Source organism: Oncorhynchus kisutch, linkage group LG8 (assembly GCF_002021735.2).
Source record: "Oncorhynchus kisutch isolate 150728-3 linkage group LG8, Okis_V2, whole genome shotgun sequence".
NCBI classification, from domain to species: Eukaryota; Metazoa; Chordata; class Actinopteri; order Salmoniformes; family Salmonidae; genus Oncorhynchus; species Oncorhynchus kisutch.
Window position 1 is genome coordinate 7778741 of NC_034181.2, and position 21470 is coordinate 7800210.

The following is a 21470-nucleotide window of genomic DNA, read 5'->3' on the forward strand; positions in this document are numbered from 1 at the left end:
ACCGTGGTTAGCTGAATATTAACGATTTGCCAGTAAAGGAGCTAACTAGCTTCTGAACTAGCTTCTGGATTAGCTTCTGGCTAGTTTCAGGCTAGCTTCTTGGAGTTTCTGGCTAGCTTCTTGGAGGATTACAGATCTGAGGTAAATAATACTTTTTTATAAATATACATTGGTGAGGCGGGTTGCAGGAGAGTGTTTTGAAGATGAGTTGATGGAAAATAAAAATAAAATGTATGTGAAAAAGTTGTAAATATATATATATACAGGACACGACAAGACGAGGACAAAAGACGTCTGAACTGCTATGCCCCCCCCCTACACCATATTAACTGTTATAATGCCCCCCCCCTACACCATATTAACTGTTATAATTCCCCCCCCCTACCTACACCATATTAACTGTTATAATGCCCCCCCCCTACACCATATTAACTGTTATAATGCCCCCCCCCCTACACCATATTAACTGTTATAATGCCCCCCCCACACCATATTAACTGTTATAATGCCCCCCCCCTACACCATATTAACTGTTATAATGCCCCCCCCTACACCATATTAACTGTTATAATGCCCCCCCCCCTACCTACCCCATATTAACTGTTATAATGCCCCCCCCTACCTACACCATATTAACTGTTATAATGTCCCCCCCCCCTACACCATATTAACTGTTATAATGCCCCCCCCCCTACCTACACCATATTAACTGTTATAATGCCCCCCCCCCTACCTACACCATATTAACTGTTATAATGTCCCCCCCCCCTACCTACACCATATTAACTGTTATAATGCCCCCCCCCCCTACACCATATTAACTGTTATAATGCCCCCCCCCTACCTACACCATATTAACTGTTATAATGCCCCCCCCTACACCATATTAACTGTTATAATGCCCCCCCCCCTACCTACACCATATTAACTGTTATAATGCCCCCCCCCCTACACCATATTAACTGTTATAATGCCCCCCCCCTACACCATATTAACTGTTATAATGTCCCCCCCCTACCTACACCATATTAACTGTTATAATGCCCCCCCCCCTACACCATATTAACTGTTATAATGTCCCCCCCTACCTACACCATATTAACTGTTATAATGTCCCCCCCCCCCTACACCATATTAACTGTTATAATGCCCCTCCCCCCTCTACCACCAGGTGTAGTGGAGTACCTGAGTAACGGTGGCGTAGCAGAGAACCATAAGGACTTCAGAGAGCTGCGCTACAACGAGGCTCTCAGCAACTTCAGCTGCCAGGGAAAGAACGGACCTTCTGACGGCAGCATCACTCACAGCTTCCAGCTGAAGAGCGCCTACCAGGGCAGCCTCATGTCTTATACCAACTATACGTATGACTTTAAGGTAGGTTACACCTCTATATACTAACCCTACCCCTACCAGGGCAGCCTCATGTCTTATACCAACTATACGTATGACTTTAAGGTAGGTTACACCTCTATATACTAACCCTACCCCTACCAGGGCAGCCTCATGTCTTATACCAACTATACGTATGACTTTAAGGTAGGTTACACCTCTATATACTAACCCTACCCCTACCAGGGCAGCCTCATGTCTTACACCAACTATACGTATGACTTCAAGGTAGGTTTACACCTCTATATACTAACCCTACCCCTACCAGGGCAGCCTCATGTCTTATACCAACTATACGTATGACTTCAAGGTAGGTTTACACCTCTATATACTAACCCTACCCCTACCAGGGCAGCCTCATGTCTTATACCAACTATACGTATGACTTCAAGGTAGGTTTACACCTCTATATACTAACCCTATATAGGTGAAATAAAAAAAAAATAAAACCAGGGCAGCCTCATGTCTTATACCAACTATACGTATGACTTCAAGGTAGGTTTACACCTCTATATACTAACCCTACCCCTACCAGGGCAGCCTCATGTCTTATACCAACTATACGTATGACTTCAAGGTAGGTTTACACCTCTATATACTAACCCTACCCCTACCAGGGCAGCCTCATGTCTTATACCAACTATACGTATGACTTCAAGGTAGGTTACACCTCTATATACTAACCCTACCCCTACCAGGGCAGCCTCATGTCTTACACCAACTACACCTATGACTTCAAGGTAGGTTACACCTCTATATACTAACCCTACCCCTACCAGGGCAGCCTCATGTCTTACACCAACTATACCTATGACTTCAAGGTAGGTTACACCTGTTAGGTACTCAAATGAACCGAGTTCAATCGATTGGACGACTAGGAAAAGCTTTTAACAAAGTTTATTCACCCAATGGGTCAAACAGGTCTACAGACAAAGACATATTCCCATCAGCACAAGTGTAGGAACAGTTGAATTCGGAAGTTTACATACACTTAGGTTGGAGTCATTAAAACTCTTTTTTTCAACCACTCCACAAATTTCTTGTTAACAAACTATATTTTTGGCAAGTCGGTTAGGACATCTACTTTGTGCATGACACAAGTCATTTTTCCAACAATTGTTTACAGACAGATTATTTCACTTATAATTCACTGTATCACAATTCCAGTGGGTCAGAAGTTTACATACACAAAGTTGACTGCCTTTAAACACTGTTATGTCATGGCTTTAGAAGCTTCTGATAGGCTATTTGACATCATTTGAGTCAATTGGAGGTGTACCTGTGGATGTATTTCAAGGCCTACCTTCAAACTCAAGCCTCTTTGCTTGACATCATGGGAAAATAAAAAGAAATCAGACAAGACATCAGAATATTTTTTTGTGGACCTCCACAAGTCTGGTTCATCCTTGGGAGCAATTTCCTAACGCCTGAAGGTACCACGTTCATCTGTACAAACAATAGTACGCAAGTATAAACACCATGGGACCACACAGCCGTCATACCACTCAGGAAGGAGACGCGTTCTGTCTCCTAGAGATGAACGTACTTTGGTGTGAAAAGTGCAAATCAATCCCAGAACAGCAGAAAAGGACCTTGTGAAGATGCTGGAGGAAATGGGTACAAAAGTATCTATATCCAAAGTAAAACGAGTCCTATATCGACAAAACCTGAAAGGCCGCTCAGCAAGGAAGAAGCCACTGATCCAAAACCCCCATTAAAAAAAGCCAGACTACAGTTTGCAACTGCACATGGGGATTGTACTTTTTGGAGAAATTTCCTCTGGTCTGATGAAACAAAAAAATAACTGTTTGGTCATAATGACCATTGTTATGTTTTGGAGGAAAAAGGGGGAGGCTTGCAAGCTGAAGAACACCATCCCAAGCGTGATGCACTAGGGTGGCAGCATCATGTTGTGGAGGTGCTTTGCTGCAGGAGGGACTTGTGCACTTCACAAAATAGATGGTGTCATGAGGGAGGAAAATTATGTGGATATAATGAAGCAACATCTTGGTCACAAATAGGGTCTTCCAAATGGACAGTGACCCCAAGCATACTTCCAATGTTGTGGCAAAATGGCTAAAGGACATCAAAGTCAAGGTATTGGAGTGGCCATCACAAAGCCCTGACCTCAATTCTATAGAAAATGTATTGGCAGAACTGAAAAAGTGTTTGCGAGGAGGCCTACAAACCTGACTCAGTTACACCAGCTCTGTCAGGAGGAATGGGCCAAAGTTCACCCAACTAATTGTGGGAAGCTTGTGGAAGGCTACCCAAAACATTTGACCCAAGTTAGATCATTTAAAGGCAATGCTACCAAATACTAATTGAGTGTATGTAAACGTCTGACCCACCGGGAGTGTGATGAAAGAAATAAAATATGAAATAAATCTTTCTCTCTATTATTATTCTGACATTTCACATTCTTAAAATAAACTCACCTAAGACAGGGAATGTTTACTCGGATTAAATATCAGGAATTGTGAAAACTCAAGTTAAAATTTATTTGGCTAAGGTGTAAGTACAACTTCCAACTTCAACTGTATATACCCCACTTTAGGTGAAGTCTCCTTTTCTCTAAACATGACGTCTTTATTGCTAGGCAGGAAGTTTAGTGACGTGAGTAATAAACTGTTCCTTCTCCCTTACTGTGACCTGACCTCAACCCCCGTTACATCTCTAATTCACAGCTTTCCACACTCATCAGTGACCACAACCATACTCAGTAACATTCCCAAGCACTCATATCCAACCTTAATGGACCCCCACCATATACATTGCTGCTATAGATAACCATTCACTTCTGCTGTAGCAAGTATTTCAAAATTACAACCCAACAACTGAAGCCAGACTGTGGGTCTTCTCCTTTCCATAGGATTCCTGATGTCAATTCCTGACAGATTGTAACTGTTCTGCATTCCCCTCTCTCCCTCAGTACCATGAGCAAGGATATTTCATAGTTCAAGTTTTGAATTCAGAACCCGTGATGGGTTCACACCTTAATACCACCAACTATATACGTATGACTTCAAGGTTAAACTGGGCTGCTCTGGAGTAGGATCTGTCCTCAGTTGAGTGCTCACAGTTTGTCATGTTTCGGCCCAGTTCGATAAGCCTAGCAACTCCTTGACCAGCAGTGAAGGTTGTGTGTTTCATATTTTTTACGTGTAACAATAGTAAAGAAAATCTCTCTGTTTCACCTTCTCCCCCTCTTCCCGTCTCTCCTTCCGCAGGGCGTGATCGACTACATCTTCTTCTCCAAGACTCACATGTCTGTAGCCGGCTTGCTCGGTCCCCTGGAGTCTCAGTGGTTAACGGACAACAACATCACCGGCTGTCCCCACCCCCACATCCCCTCTGACCACTTCTCTCTGCTCGCCCAGCTGGAGCTCCACCCGCCCGTCACCACCTCCCTCAACGGCCTGCACCTGCCCGTCCACAGGTAGTGGGGCACCAACCTCTCACCCATGATCCTTGACCTTTGAACCCCTAATGCCCTGCCCCATCTCTGCCGAACAAACAAACCCAGACAGGCCATCCCCCCCCGATGGAGTATTCACCCCTTCTGCTCCTCTTTTAACCTCCATTTTGCACACTGACTGGATTTCTGTTTGTTTTGTTTGTTGTCTTTCTTTGTCTACATGAACGGCTTGATACCAAATTAGGGTTGGGATTTGTGTTTTGTGTTGTTTTCTGGTCACATTACATACCGCTGCCCTTCTCCTTGGATGCAAAAGTGCGTCCGAAATAGCACCCTATTCCCTATATAGTGCACTACTTTTGACCAGGGCCCTATGTGGGACTTGGTCTAAAGTAGTGCACGATATGGGGAATAGGGTTGCATTTGGGATGAAGGTCATCCTGATCTGGTGTCAGTGTTTTTTTTTGCCTTAAACCTGGTTTGGATGGGGGTGACTTTTTGTCACATACAATGACAACCGACTCGATTTTGAGGTACCCAATCCTCAAGACAACTACTTAACATATTTTACAAATATGACATCCAAAGTTCTACTGAATTGTATTTTATGATCATGTTAAGTCCTATCATTTCATCATAAATGTTACCCCAAACACGTATTTTCTTCTTCTCCTAAATCACAAAGGATGGGGTGTGGGACTTTTCAGTATAGCTCGATTTGGTGTAACGTATGGTAAGAGGACAGATGTGGTTTTCATCACGTCAGGATATCAGTCGAAGATTAAATGTAGATTTCAATATGGAAATCAAAATGTGAAATGTGGCTTCTATGGAGACCTATAGGAACGATCGTTGAACAGGATCCCAGCCCTACTAACTCAATCCCAGCATCCCTGTCACCTCACGTTGCTATTTATGTTGACACTACGCACTGATTTCCGCTCGTACGTTTGAGTTGCTTGCGAGTGGTGTGTTCCCCTGATCCAAACTAAAATGAAGTTATGGATTGCAGTCATTTTAGATATGTCTTTGACCAATTTATCTTGTTAATCATTATGATTTGGTCTTTAGCTTTTAAACTGCAGTGCATTTAACACCTTTAAAGTCATAAGTCTTAAGCTCAACTTCCCCGAGGCTCGTAGCCCAACTTCCCCGAGGCTCGTAGCCCAACTTCCCCGAGGCTCGTAGCCCAACTTCCCCGAGGCTCGTAGCCAAGAGTCTTCATCAATCCATCAATGTTTGATTGATAGATTCATTGAAGAATCCTCCCAAAACCAATCACATTTGCTTGCCATGTGTTGCGTTATCTATGTATTAAGAGGCATGAGAAAGGATTGGTGTGTTTCCAAGCCAGATGTCATTAAGGAAGTGGTCATGTCCTATCATTGATTAATGCTGAGTTGAATGTATTTCTAATCAAAACGCTCACAACAACCGCAGTGGTTTTTAGCTCAATTCTACATAGCAATAGCTTCCAAACCATTGGAAATGTGTGTGTTAGGTAAAAATAATAGTTTACGTCCCAAGTGACACCCTATTCCCTATATAGTGCACTACTTTAGACCAGAGCCCTATATAGTGCACTACTTTAGACCAGAGCCCTATATAGTGCACTACTTTAGACCAGAACCCTATGCCCAATATAGTGCACTACTTTAGACCAGAGCCCTATTCCCTACATAGTGCACTACTTTAGACCAGAGCCCTTTTCCCTATATAGTGCAGTGCTGTTGACCTGGGTCAAATGGTTCTGGTCAACAGTAGAGCATCATGTCTGTGATTACACAGGCAGCTCAACTCTGATCTTTTTTTCCACTAATTGGTATTTTGACCAATCACATCAGACATTTCACATTACATATTTTTTTTAGAGCTGGTCTGATTTTTTGTCAAAAGACCAATTAGTGCAAAAAATAATATCAGCATTGGGCTGCCTGTGTAAACACAGCCTGGGTGTAGGGTATGGGGAGCAATTTGGGACATAAGCCAAACTCAATGTGATGCCCGGCTTACTGCAGTGGAACCCAGGGGTGTACTGTGCATTAAAAAAATACCTCTTCTGTTCATGACCAAGACTAGACTCAAGACTCTTAAGAAGCTGTTGTTTTGTGAAGGCTTTCATATCCCTAGGTCCGTACCAATGACTTTAGATATGTTACACAAACACTGATGTTCAGTACAGGCTATAGGCTATATAGCTGACACAGGGTTGTCTGACAGAGTTTGGGGGTAGCACACTGCAATAGGTTTTTACTGAGTAATACCATTTTTACCATGTCATTTCTTAAGAAGTACCTGGTCATTTCTATCTAAAGTGATACAGAACTGAGGGGTTGTAGAAGTGATCAAACCTAGCGTTTGTTCCCAAAGGTATTTGAATGATAGAAGCCATATATTTATGGGGATTTAAAAGGTTGAAAGATGTTGTTAACTTTCTCAAAACTCCGTTTTTTCCCAGAAATCCTTGTTAGAACATTCCCCTGAATCAAGAGAGGAATAAGAAGGAAATTCATGAACCCTCCAACCAAAACCAAAATGGATTTTGGAAAAAGTTAGCAGACTATTTGCAACCCTAACGGGGATACAATAACACCATGGCAACACTGTACTGTGTGTGCAGGTTGAAGCTGAGTGGACATAACGTCACGTTATAACATGTCTGGACAACATTTGGCTCTGCTTTATTTGCACGTGATTATCTAACACGCTATGCCTCCAATTTCAATGACTTCTGTGAAACCAGCCTGCCTGAGAGAGTGAGAATGGACGTGTGGGGGTGGGGTGGGGGGGATTTCTGGGCCCATACTTCACTCCCCCCCCCCTGATCTTCATTTAGTGGGGTGCGACTATTTTTATGGCAGTTTTATATTCAACCAGATATTAACGTCTTTGGTGACCGTCTGATCAACACAACTGCTTTACATCTGTTGGGGGTAATGTACTGCTTTACATCCGTTGGGGGGTAATGTACTGCTTTACATCTGTTTGGGGTAATGTACTGCTTTACATCTGTTTGGGGTAATGTACTGCTTTATATCCGTTGGGGGGTAATGTACTGCTTTACATCCGTCGGGGGGTAATGTCTGCTTTACATCCGTCGGAGGATCATGTACTGCTTTACATCCGTCGGAGGATCATGTACTGCTTTACATCTGTCGGGGGTAATGTACTGCTTTACATCCGTCGGGGGTAATGTACTGCTTTACATCCGTCGGGGGTAATGTACTGCTTTACATCCGTCGGGGGTAATGTACTGCTTTACATCCGTTGGGGGGTAATGTACTGCTTTACATCCGTTGGGGGGTAATGTACCGCTTTACATCCGTTGGGGGTAATGTACCGCTTTACATCCGTTGGGGGTAATGTACCGCTTTACATCCGTTGGGGGTAATGTACCGCTTTACATCCGTCGGGGGTAATGTACTGCTTTACATCCGTTGGGGGGTAATGTACTGCTTTACATCCGTTGGGGGGTAATGTACCGCTTTACATCCGTTGGGGGTAATGTACCGCTTTACATCCGTTGGGGGTAATGTACCGCTTTACATCCGTTGGGGGTAATGTACCGCTTTACATCCGTCGGGGGGTAATGTACCGCTTTACATCCGTCGGGGGGTAATGTACCGCTTTACATCCGTCGGGGGGTAATGTACTGCTTTACATCCGTCGGGGGGTAATGTACTGCTTTACATCCGTCGGGGGGTAATGTACTGCTTTACATCCGTCGGGGGGTAATGTACCGCTTTACATCCGCCGGTGGGTAATGTACCGCTTTACATCCGTCGGAGGATAATGTACTGCTTTACATCCGTTGGGGGGTAATGTACTGCTTTACATCCGTTGGGGGGTAATGTACTGCTTTACATCCGTTGGGGGGTAATGTACTGCTTTACATCCGTTGGGGGTAATGCACTGCTTTACATCCGTTGGGGGGGTAATGCACTGCTTTACATCCGTTGGGGGGGGGGTAATGCACTGCTTTTCATCCGTCGGGGGGGTAATGTACTGCTTTACATCCGTCGGGGGCTAATGTACTGCTTTACATCCGTCGGGGGGTAATGTACTGCTTTCCTAGCCTGGTCTCAGATACACTATGAATATATACAAAAGTATGTGGAACCTTTCAAATCCGTGGAGTCGGCTATTTCAGCCACACGTATTGCTGACAGTTATATAAAATCGAGCACACAGCCATGCAATCTCCATAGACAATCATTGGCAGTAGAATGGCCTTACTGAAGTTTTCCCCGGTCAACTGAAAGTGCTGTTATGTGAAGTGGACACGTCTAGGAACAACAACGGCTCAGCCGTGACATGATAGGTCACACAAGCTCACAGAACGGGACCCCCGAGTGCTGAGGCACGGACTCTGGCGCAATGGAAAAGCGTTCTCTAGAGTGATGAGTCATGCTATACCATCTGGCAGTTCGACGGACAAATCTGTGTTTGGCTGGTGCCCGGGGGGACGCTGCCTGCCCCGATGCATGGTGCCGACTGTAAAGTTTGGTGGAGGAGGAATAATGGTATTGGGCTGTTTTTCATGGTTCGGGCTAGGACCCTTAGTTCCAGTGAAATCTACATTTTAACGCTACAGCACACAATGACGTTCTAGACGATTCTGTGCATCCGATTTTGTGGCAACAGTTTGGGTAAGGGCCCTTTGCTGTTTTCAGCAGCGTACAAATCTAGATCCATACAGAAATGTTTTGTTGTGATCGGTGTGGGAGAACTTGACTTGCCTTCACAGAGCCCAGACCTCAACCGCATTGAACAGCTTTGGGATGAATCTGAACGCCGACTGCGAGCCAGGCCTAATCAGCCCAACATCACTGATGCTCTTGTGGCTGAATAGAAGCAAGTCCCAGCAGCAATGTTCCAACATTTAGTGGAAAGCCTTCCCAGACAAGTGCAGGCTGTTATAGCAGCAAAGCGGGGACCAACTCCATATTAATTCCCATGATTTTTGTATTGAGATATTGGACTAGTGGTGTCCACATACCTTTGGTCATGTAGTGGACGTTTGTTCTGTCTTGCCAACTCTTATGGTCATTTGTTTTTGCGACAAAGCAAACTGATCTGGGGCCAGGCTACAATTTTCTTACTAGAAGGGTTATTTCGAATTTTGACACAAGTCCAAAGTTTGTCAATCTTATGTGTATGCCCAGTCAGTGTGCCACCATTTTGTGTGTGAAATACGCCCAGCTCAACACAGTACAGACAGAAGTATATGTACCAATGCTTCAATTCGAAGCTTGTTTTTAAACTATGGGCATTTTTGTCTGTGATCTAAATGCAGTCTATAAATTGGTACTTTGTGTGAAAACAGTAATTACAAGTTTTTGAAAAAGAAATTTGTCCTTAATGGGTTTTATTAAGACTGAAATGATCAAATGATGGTCGACTCTTTCTAAATCCATTTTTTTCTTTTTTTGTCCCTTTTTCAGCTGATGATCTCCTAGTCTTCCCTAGGACTTTTTATGTTTGAACAAGGTCTCCCACTCCCAAACACTGTAATTACCTCCCCAATTTCAGCTGTACCCCCCCCTCCAGCCCCCTTCCCCTGCACCCCTCCACATATCTAATTTAATATCACAGCCTTTTTTTTTCTCTCATGAACACATCCACTCTTACTTTACATTTGTATCAAAGTTAGATTTGTAGAGCACACCTGCATTTTCTTCCAACAAAAACAACGTGCCTCGTTTGTACAGTATACAATCTCTCCAACAGCAGCACTGCCTAGGAAAATACGTTTTTTTTGCGTTTACACAGGCAGACCAAATCTGATCTTTTGACCAATCAGATCAGAATTTTTTTTGTTGCCAATAATTGGTCAAAAGATCAGAATGGGCTGCCTGTTTTTAAACCCAGCCTGAGTAGCTCAGACTAACCATGCGCCAACATCTATCCATCCGTTCCTCCATCCCTCCATTCATCCCTCTCTCCATCCATCCCTTCATCATCCATTCTGTTGCCATGTTTTCAATTATTGAATTGGAATTTCAGTTAACTTTGATGTGAATTGCATCTATTTGCAGTGTTTTTCTCAAACTGAAGCTATTTATTTGAAAAGTTTATTTTTAATGTAGGAATTATTTTTCCTGATTTGAGATGTTTTTTTGACAGGTGGTGCAGGATTATGTTGCCTGATTTAGCTATGCATCTGCTTATAATTTCCAACATGTTGGTAGGCTATTTGTTAGTCAACTATAATTAGATACTTGCTCACCATAATAATGTCATCGACAATAGAATGAATGCTTCAGTGTAGTTGACATCAGTAAACTTTTCTCTGTCATCTCTGCTTCTTTCGCGGAGCAAAGACGTTCAGGGACCGGGGATAAAATGCAATAACTGGAGATTTAAACAATTAAACGGGAAACGGATTCTGTGCAGAATTTCCAAATTACGTCAATTTGACCGGTTGAAAGGAAATGGAAATCTGTGAAAACAAACCAACATGTTTCTGATAAGATTTTCGTTCTGCTTGGGTGCATATTTGATGTGGTTGAAATACTATCTGTTTTTGTGACGCTGATAAAGATGGCCGCTCTACAGATGGTATCTAAATGAGCATTCTGTCAAGATGCTGAAATAAATCATATTTCTCCACTCCTGTTCCAGAGTAAAAATGTTGCATACATTTGGTTGATAATTTTACTGCTAGATATGCTTTTTTTGTGTTTTCCAGGAGTTCATATTAAGGCCCATGTGAGAGGTTATAGACCTACAGTCGGTGTCCAGATTTCAGTTTCCATTCAACCCATCCGAAACAGTAGGCTACAGTTCCATTGACGTGACTGTCACATTTTTATATAGGTTCTCACAATCATCACACATAACTTAGCCGCCACTTCTGCTATCATCCTCTTTTTAACACTTTACCAAATCTTTCCCAAACATTACATTTCTGGCCCTCACTTTGCTTCTTTTATTTTTAACATCTCTTTTTATTTCGCAGCTCTTCTGTCATTGAATTAAAAACTCTGACATTTACTCTTTTTTTCCCTCCTTGGATCGACATGAACTTTTTTCTGCCCATTCCCAAAAGCATCTGGTGATTGGCTGTAGGCTATTTGGCCCGCTTAGGCCTTAAAGTTTAGGCTTTATGCACTAATGCCAGATAGTGACTCAGTGTAGCATATACATATAAATTGAGCAAGAATTTATATATAGATTTTCTTCTTTCTCAAGCCAGCCCACACCCTTCATCCACTCAATATTTCATGACCCTAAACCGCCCCCAACCCACTGATTATAACCGGATGGACTGCATGTTATGAGTCAACCTCGTGCGTCACTAGCAGGAAACGATCATTGTGGCTTGTCTGCCATATTGAGAATGCCCACTGGTAGCCCCTCGGAGACCATTCTAAACCCATAGATGGTTTCATGTCTACAGCGGGACCGGAGGATCCAACACCTGCTACCCAGCTGCACACGTTCCGTTTGGCTTCTGAATGTAGAAGTTTTTTTTTAAATTTGATTTCAATTATTTTTTTATTTTTTTTTGTTCATTCGGGTCATAATTAGGTAGACTTGGCACAGACTGACTGAATTGCTAGAGGTTTTGTTAGCAGACATCTTTAGAATAGTGAACTAGACTTTGAATATCACTTGTTCCTTTCAGACCTAAGACACTTTTTTGGAAGAGAAATGTTAGCATCTATAGTATGTTAATTCAGGTTTAAAGCTGATTTGCCATTGCAAGGTCATCGTTTCAGTGTGATTTTAAATAGAAAGCACTTTTTTAAATATGTGTTTGTCTTAGTTTCTGACCCTTATGCATCTATCCTAGCCTTCCATCCTACATGGTGTACCTAAAACTGATGGATTTCAATGTTTTACCTACAATCATAAAACATATGACACAGAGTGTGGACAGAGGGATTGTGGTCAATGTGGTCTTGTTAATACGTTCATACTAACCATGTGATCAAGGACAAGGAAGTAGACTCTGTATTGTTTGGGCAAGAAACAAGGCCTAAACTATGACCAGGAAGTTTGAGAATGACCTATGCTCCCCAAAGAGAAAAGGGTTTAAGTTGAGTAAACTACAACCACCCCAGTCCCACCTCCTCCTGGGAGTGTAATCTGTCAACCAATCAGAGGTGGAGGTGCTAACTTTTTGTATTACTCTGAAAACAGTGTGTTAGTTTTATGGATTTATTGGGGTAATAATGTTCACATCATAAAAATAAAATAGTCACGCTCATCAGCAATTGTATAATTGTCCCTCTTCCTCCTCAGGCAATAAAATTGTCATTTAAAAAAATATGTATGTTTTGTCCATCTTTATTTCTCTGGTTTAGAGACGATACATTATAAGGACATGAAATAATACGTACAGAGATAATTTCAGAGAAATTAAATAATTTGGTATTACAATTGAATGCATTGGTATTGCATAAACTTGTGTTGTGTTCATTCCATTTTGCTCCAGATTGAATGATGCGATGATGTTGACAGTTTACTGTAGCTGTTCCACTATCATGTTGATGCCGTCCGTCGTGGTTGAGATGGGGACACCTGCACTTCTCTTGTTGTTACTGTTGACAGAGATGGTGTTACTGTTGACAGAGATGGTGTTACTGTTGACAGAGATGGTGTTACTGTTGACAGAGATGGTGTGTTGTGTATATACCTTTGTAACCGGGCAATGACTTTGTTGATCCATTTTGCCTCTGGATTTACACAGACGATGGTCTTGTCCTTCTTGGTAACGCTGATGCATGGAGGGGATACATTACTAGCCAAGGAGGTGTCAAACTACCATAGTTATATTTATATATTTCTATCTGAGCTTTGCCATGAAAATTGCATAATTTATTGTAGCCTGTTGTGCGAAGTGGGAGACTTGAACTCTTCAGTGACTTCTAATGGGTTTGGATGTAAGACAGTAATGTGACACTCTTCTTCCTTCCACTACTTCCCGTCTCCCATACTTTTCATACATGCATTTGAGTGACTCTATGGTTTCATTAGAATATGTTGAAATAGTGACATTCTGTTGACTCACATCATCTCCATGCGACTACAGTGGGCTCCTGCAGGTAAGATCTCCAATTTGTGAAACCTGGTGGGAGAGATAAAGGCAGGGGACGTCCGGATGCAACGACATGTCAGACGTGGAGCGAAGCCGCCCATAGGAAACGCTGCAGGGAGGAAGAGGAAGACCGTCATAGGTCAAGTAAATGCAGGTCATGTCAAATCCTTAAAAACAACTGATAGATTCACTTTTTTTTTTATAAAAAAATTACAGCAAATTATTTGAGCAGCTTTTTAACAGATCTGTATCTCACCGTGAAGAGCAGCAACGCAGCAGAGAGTCAGTACGACCAACAAGTAGTGTGGCTTGAAGGGCATCTTGAGTCTGGGTTGGCTGTGGTCGGCTGAGGTTAAAGATCAAGATCGAAGTGCACTGAGAGTGAGTGATGGAATTCATGTGCATTCTGGGTTTATATTGCTGCAAATAAGGAAGTGTGTTGGGGAATCCCTCATCAGAAAAATCACGGATTCATTAGATTTACCAACATCAATCTATTTGAGTCGGTGTTGGTGGGTATACCTAATATTGTAGATGTTTTTTTTTTACACTGCAAAACATGAAAATGTTACCTAGATATGTAATCTTGTATTGAGATGCTTAAATTAAATGTACTGGTTTTGAGTTAATTTAGCTTACCCAGTTATTTGTTTTAAGGTTGCTTACACTTGATTTCACATGCAGAAAATGCTTTAAGATCTATAGTCGTTTTATCAAACATTCTAGGTAAGATTAGCATTTTTGGCATTGTAATTAAAGTACCATTTCAAATACAATCAGATTTTTTGCAGTAAATGAAATTCTACTTTCCTACGTTAACCTTCAATTCTCACTGTAACCTTCTAATGAAACTAAACAGAAACTGTCTTCATATCAGAAACATCTAGATAAAATGTGTCATACATAGAGCAACAAAGAGATATAGTTATATCCTCTTTCTCTCCCCCCCTTCTTGCTCTTTCTCTCCCTCTCTTATCTCATTCTGTTTTATATATTCATTATTAGTCTTTCTTTAACAGGGCTGTAAAGGTTACACCGTCATTTAAATCAAATCAAATTTATTTCGTACATCAGCTGATATCTCAAAGTGCTGTACAGAAACCCAGCCTAAAACCCCAAACAGCAAGCAATGCAGGTGTAGAAGCACGGTGGCTAGGAAAAACTCCCTAGAAAGGCCAAAACCTAGGAAGAAACCTAGAGAGGAACCAGGCTATGTGGGGTGGCCAGTCCTTCTGGCTGTGCATTTAAGCAGCAGTTGAGGCAGATTGATGTTTATGTCACTACGTTTCCAAATGGAATGTACTGACTCTCTCTTGGCCACTCTACATAAAGTAGAAATGAGCTTCAGCCGTCGTTGACATTGCAGATAAAGCAAAATACTGCCTTAACTGGAGGAGGGGAGACAACAGTAGCTAGATGGGTGAAGAGATAACAGCATTCTATCATGATAAAGTTGACCTTTTCGTGATGCATTGATATGCTGTTAACATTGAGAATAATCCTTTATTGATAAAGATATGCGAGATTAACATAAAGATTTGTGAGATTGACATTTGAAGATTATAGTGTAGTGTAAAGCAGGCAGCTTGTATCATACTAACAGACAGTCTGGAGATTATCTATGGAGAGTAATCCATGCAGCAAACATTTCTGGAGCATTGAAGGTCCCCAAGAACACAGCGGCCTCCATCATTCTTAATTGGAAGAAGTTTGGAACCACTGAGAGTCTTCCTAGAGTTGTCCGGGCAAACTGAGCAATCGGGCGAGAAGAGCCTTGGTCAGGGAGGTGACCAAGAACCAGATGGTCACTCTGACAGAGCTCTAGAGTCCCTCTGTGGAGATGGGAGCACCTTCCAGAAGGACAACCATCTCTGCAGCATTCCACCAATCAGGCCTTTATGGTAGAGTGGCCAGACGGAAGCCACTCCTCAGTAAAAGGCACATGACAACCTGCTTGGAGTTCACCAAAAGGCACCTAAAGGTTCTCAGACCATGAAACAAGATTCTCTGGTCTGATGAAACCAAGATTGAACCCGATAGAACATCTCTGGAGAGACCTGAGAATAGCTGTGCAGCAACGCTCCCCATCCAATCTGACAGAGCTTGAGAGGATCTGTATAGAAGAATGGGAGAACCTACCCAAATACAGGTGTGCCAAGCTTGTAGCGTCGTACCCAAGAAGACTCTTGGCTGTAATCACTGCCAAAAGTGCTTCAATAAAGTACTGAGTACAGGGTCTGAATGTAAACTTGATATTTCAGTTTATTTTTTATTTTTTATAAATGAGCAAAAACATCTAAAAACATGTCATTGTGTGGTATTGTGATGTCATTGTGTGGTATTGTGATGTCATTGTGTGGTATTGTGATGTCATTGTGTGGTATTGTGTGTAGATTGATGAATAAATAAAACCATTTGATTAATTTTAGAATAAGGCTGTAACCTAACAAAATGTGGAAGAAGTCAAGGGGTCTGAATACTTTCCGAAGGTGGTGGAGGTGCACAGTTTGAGTGAAATTTGAGTAATCAAGGTGACAGACATTGCCACATTCAATACTGCCATGCACAATCTTGCATCTAGCTGAGCTAGGGTATAATCATTAGTCCAACAGTTGCAAATGAGAGTTTCTATTGGACAAATTCAGGTATGTTGCTTCCGTTTATGAAAAGTTTTTCAACAGAATGGGCGGAATGAATACACCCCTGATCGCACGCAAACACAGTTCACTTTCAAAGCAGCCACATGGAAACAGAATGATCCTTTTGATCGTTGGATAATTCCTTCTTGCATCAGACTTGCTGTCTCCTCCTTTCACCTTTTCCCTTCGCTTGTGGACTTCAGGGCACAACATATCAGCTGTCTGTGACCAGGCCAAACCTTTGTATCATAACCACTAAACTCTACACACAGCCTACATCGTGGTCACCATATTAGCTAACGTCAAGTCAACATGGCTAATAGAATTAATGTGTTAGTAAACCAGCTACAATCATGCAGTACATTGTACAGTTAGCAAGCAGTTTAGCAGTTACACTGATGGGCCCCAGTGGCAATAGACCTTCATTGCAAAACAGTGTGTTTTAATCAATTATTTGGTGACGTGGATATATTTGTTATATCTAAATCTTTTTTTTTTTTAATTACTCCTCAAATGAGACTGTCTTGTCTCATCGCTACAACGTACGGGCTTGGGAGAGACGAAAGTTGAGAGCCATGCGTCCTCCAAAACACAACCCAACCAAGCCGCACTGCTTCTTAACACAGCGCGCATCCAACCTGGAAGCCAGCTGCACCAATGTGTCGGAGGAAACACCGTACACCTAGCGACCTGAACAGCGACACTGCACCCGGCCCGCCACAGGAGTCGCTAGTTTGCGATGAGACAAGGATATCCCTACTGGCCAAACCCTCCCTAACCTGGACGACGCTAGGATAATTGTGCGTCACTCCATGGTCCTCCCGGCCGGCTGCGACAGAGCCTGGGCTCAAACTCAGAGTCTCTGGTGGCACAACTAGCACTGCGATGCAGTCAGTGCCTTAGACCACTGCGCCACCCGGGAGGCCCTAAAATACAACTTTTTTTAATGTTTCACTTTTTTTCCCCATGAAACTCACTGAGGAGGACGGTCCTCCCCTTCCTCCTCTGAGGAGCCTCAGCTGATAGAGACGAATGAAACTCACTGAGGAGGACGGTCCTCCCCTTCCTCCTCTGAGGAGCCTCAACTGATAGAGACGAATGAAACTCACTGAGGAGGACGGTCCTCCCCTTCCTCCTCTGAGGAGCCTCAACTGATAGAGACGAATGAAACTCACTGAGGAGGACGGTCCTCCCCTTCCTCCTCTGAGGAGCCTCAACTGATAGAGACGAATGAAACTCACTGAGGAGGACGGTCCTCCCCTTCCTCCTCTGAGGAGCCTCAACTGATAGAGACGAATGAAACTCACTGAGGAGGACGGTCCTCCCCTTCCTCCTCTGAGGAGCCTCAACTGATAGAGACTAATGAAACTCACTGAGGAGGACGGTCCTCCCCTTCCTCCTCTGAGGAGCCTCAACTGATAGAGACTAATCCAGACAGTATGTATCATAATAACAGACCTATTATCTCCAGACTATAGACACTAATCCATCCAGAATATTGAGGTAGGCTATATTGCAAATAACTAGGTTAAAATGTCTATCGATACCTACAGTACAATAGTTAATTTGTCGTTGTATACCATATAGCCTAGACCATCTAAATACATCCGTTCTGAGATTAAAGTTCACTTAGATTACACAACCACAACCTCAATACATTTTCCACGGAGTTAAACTAGGATGTGGTAGATAAGGGGAAGGTTATTCAAGGGAAAGGGGTTAATTACACAATGCACTGCTGAAAGCTTACTGTAAACCAGGTTGCTACCATACTGCCGAGCATCCATGTAAAACATTCAACAGCTTCCTGTCACCAGATGCTGCCTGGATGAGGTTAATCTTTCAGGAAACATTATCTGATTATGCTTAAGTTGTCTTCTGAATGGAGAGCGGTGCATTAGAGAGTGTTTACATACGGGTCCTGAAGATTATTACAGAGACATTAACTTGTCTTGTGCTGTAGACTAAGGCCCTTCAGATTCTCAAAAAGGTTATACAGCTGCAACATTGAGAGCATCTTGACTAGCCGCATCACAGCTTGGTATGGCAGCTGCTTGGCGGGCCGACCGACCGTAAGGCCCTACAGAGGGTAGTGTGTACGGCCTAGTACATCATTGGGGACGAGCTCCCTGCCACCCAGGACCTCTTCAGTCGCTTTATCCCTACCAATATGTACATACTGTATGTAGCCTATGTGAACAAGTAGAAAGTCAGTTGTAAAGATTTGACATTATCTTACTGTTTTATAATATATTCTATTTTACTGCTATATGGTAGCCTAGTGGTTAGAGCGTTGGGCCAGTAACCGGAAGGTTGCTGGATCGAATCCCCGAGCTGACGAGGTAAAAATCTGTCGTTCTGCCCCCGAGCAAATTTAGTTAACCCACTGTTCCCCGGGTGCCGAAGATGTGGATGTCGATTATGGCAGCCCCCCCTGCACCTCTCTGATTCAGGGTTAAATGTAGACACATTTCAGTTGGACAACTGACTAGCTATCATCCCTTTTCCTTTATTAATTCACTTATAGTAACATCCAGTACATCTCAAATCTTCCCATAATTTTGGCACACAAGGCTGATCTCTTCATATCGCTCGTGTTAAATTTGGATTAATTTCACTTGATCAGACAAGGAACCCAGAATGAGGAACAGAAACATGCTAACAAGCATTAAATAAGCCAGATGATCTTTTCTATTAGCAGACTGACTGAAAGAGTTCTATATTGGCAGTGAATGCCCCCTGTTGCATAACATTTTATTTTATATTAATCCTGACTAAATAAAAGCTATTTTATATCAATCCTGACTAAATAGCAGCCATTTTATATAACTTCTGACTAAATAGCAGCTATTTCATATGAATCCTGACTAAATAACAGCCATTTTATATAACTTCTGACTAAATAACAGCTATTTTATAACAATCCTGACTAAATAAAAGCTATTTTATATCAATCCTGACTAAATAGCAGCTATTTCATATGAATCCTGACTAAATAACAGCCATTTCTATAACTTCTGACTAAATAACAGCTATTTTATATCAATCCTGACTAAATAGCAGCTAATTTATATTAATCCTGACTAAATAACTGCTATTTTATATTATTCCTGACTAAATAACTGCTATTTTATATAAATCCTGACTAAATAACAGCTATTATTAAAAATGATGATTATTGTCATACCATTTATTGCGCAATGGAGAGACAACACATTATAACCTTATAATAAGATAAAGGCTAATACAATCTTATAGCAACTAATAAAGATATTAATTGGGTTTTCTAGTAATCAAATCCAATTTTATTGGTCACAAACACATATTTAGCAGGTGTTATTGCGGGTGGAGCGAAATGCTTGTGTTCCTCCTAGCTCTAATAATGCAGTAGTATCTGACAATCCACAACAATACAAACACATATTTAAAAAGTAAAAGAATTGCCACATTACCATAGTTTAATACCCCTCAGACTGACACTGAGTTGAGTAGATAGGATATCTACTACATTGGTACCATCATTGGCATTATAACAGGTTATTTTGTTGTCTTTGCAGAACCAAAACTCCACAATCTACCAAAAGACTTTCCAACTTCTCTGAATCAGAATAGCAAATAAGCCAATATAATGAAACTTACAGTATGGATGGGATAACATGGGTGGAACAACATGCAGCCACACTCTGCTGACGAGTATTTTTCTCCCTGCTTATACATGAGTATTAATAATGGCGTTGTGCACAATTTTTTTGCTTATATTAATGTTTTTTTTATGGGTGATTTATCAGGTGGTGCTGCAGGTTACTTCCGGAGCAATGTACCCGCCTGTAATTGTAATGTATTTGCAATGTACCCGTCTGCAATTGTAATGTATTTGCAATGTACCCGCCTGCAATTGTCATGTATTTGCAATGTACCCGCCTGCAATTGTCATGTATTTGCAATGTACCCGCCTGCAATTGTCATGTATTTGCAATGTACCCGCCTGCAATAGTCATGTATTTGCAATGTACCCGCCTGCAATTGTCATGTATTTGCAATGTACCCGCCTGCAATAGTAATGTATTTGCAATGTACCCGCCTGCAATAGTAATGTATTTGCAATGTTCCCGCCTGCAATTGCTAATAACTAATCCACAACTGCATTACTATATGTAATAAAGTGAAAATATGAGGCCCGCACCTGATCTTAAACCACTAATATAGAAAATGCACTGAAGGCAACAGTCAGATTCGGCGAAAATAGTTATTTTTGCCTGAATTGGATATGTTTCTGCTTATAATTTCCCACATTGTAGTAGGCAATTTGTTAGTCAACTCGTCTATAATTACATACATGCAGCTTCTCTTCAGTCATTACACTGTATGTACACAGTATGTACACTGCCCTTAACCTTGTTAACCCTGTACACACTAAGCTTTCTTAGTGTCCAACAAGCTTTCTCTGCGCTTAACCTTGTTCTGAACACCTCCAAAACAATGGTCATGTGGTTTGGTAAGAAGAATGCCCCTCTGTCCACCGGTGTGATTACTACCTATGAGGGTTTAGAACTTGATGGAGTCAGCTCATGCAAGTACTTGTGAGAATGGCTAGACGGTACACTGTCCTTCTCTCAGCACATATCAATGCTGCAGGCTAAAGTTACATCTAGACATGGTTTCCTCTAACGTAATCGCTCCTCTTTCACCCCACCTGCCAAACTAACCCTGGTTCAGATGATCATCCGACCCATGCTAGATTACGGAGACATAATTTATAGATCGGCAGGTAAGGCTGCTCTCGAGCGGCTAGATGTTCTTTAACATTTGGCCATCAGATTTGCCACCAATGCTCCTTATAGGACACATCACTGCACTCTATACTCCTCTGTAAACTGGTCATCTCTGTATACCCCTCACAAGATCCACTGGTTGATGCTTATTTATAAAACCCTCTTAGGCCTCACTTCCCCTTATCTGAGATATCTACTGCAGCCCT

General features: G+C 42.1%; 2 protein-coding genes across 2 annotated transcripts in view; one reads left to right on the top strand and one right to left on the bottom strand.

The window, feature by feature from the left end:
- LOC109884067 (CCR4-NOT transcription complex subunit 6-like) overlaps positions 1-13084 on the top strand; it is a 40413-nt gene extending 27329 nt beyond the window's left edge. Inside the window, 2 exon segments of the mRNA XM_031829611.1 lie at positions 1172-1374; positions 4620-13084. Coding sequence (XP_031685471.1) covers positions 1172-1374; positions 4620-4832 — 416 coding nt within the window. The 3' untranslated portion in view covers positions 4833-13084.
- LOC109885880 (C-X-C motif chemokine 13) lies at positions 13085-14225 on the bottom strand. The gene is made up of 4 exons (XM_020477664.2): positions 14110-14225; positions 13827-13962; positions 13452-13532; positions 13085-13356 (listed from the first exon to the last, which is right to left on the bottom strand). The coding sequence occupies exons 1-4, from the start codon at positions 14171-14173 to the stop codon at positions 13278-13280; spliced, it is 360 nt and encodes a 119-aa protein (XP_020333253.1). The 5' UTR covers positions 14174-14225; the 3' UTR covers positions 13085-13277.
- Between the last annotated feature and the right edge of the window lie 7245 nt (positions 14226-21470).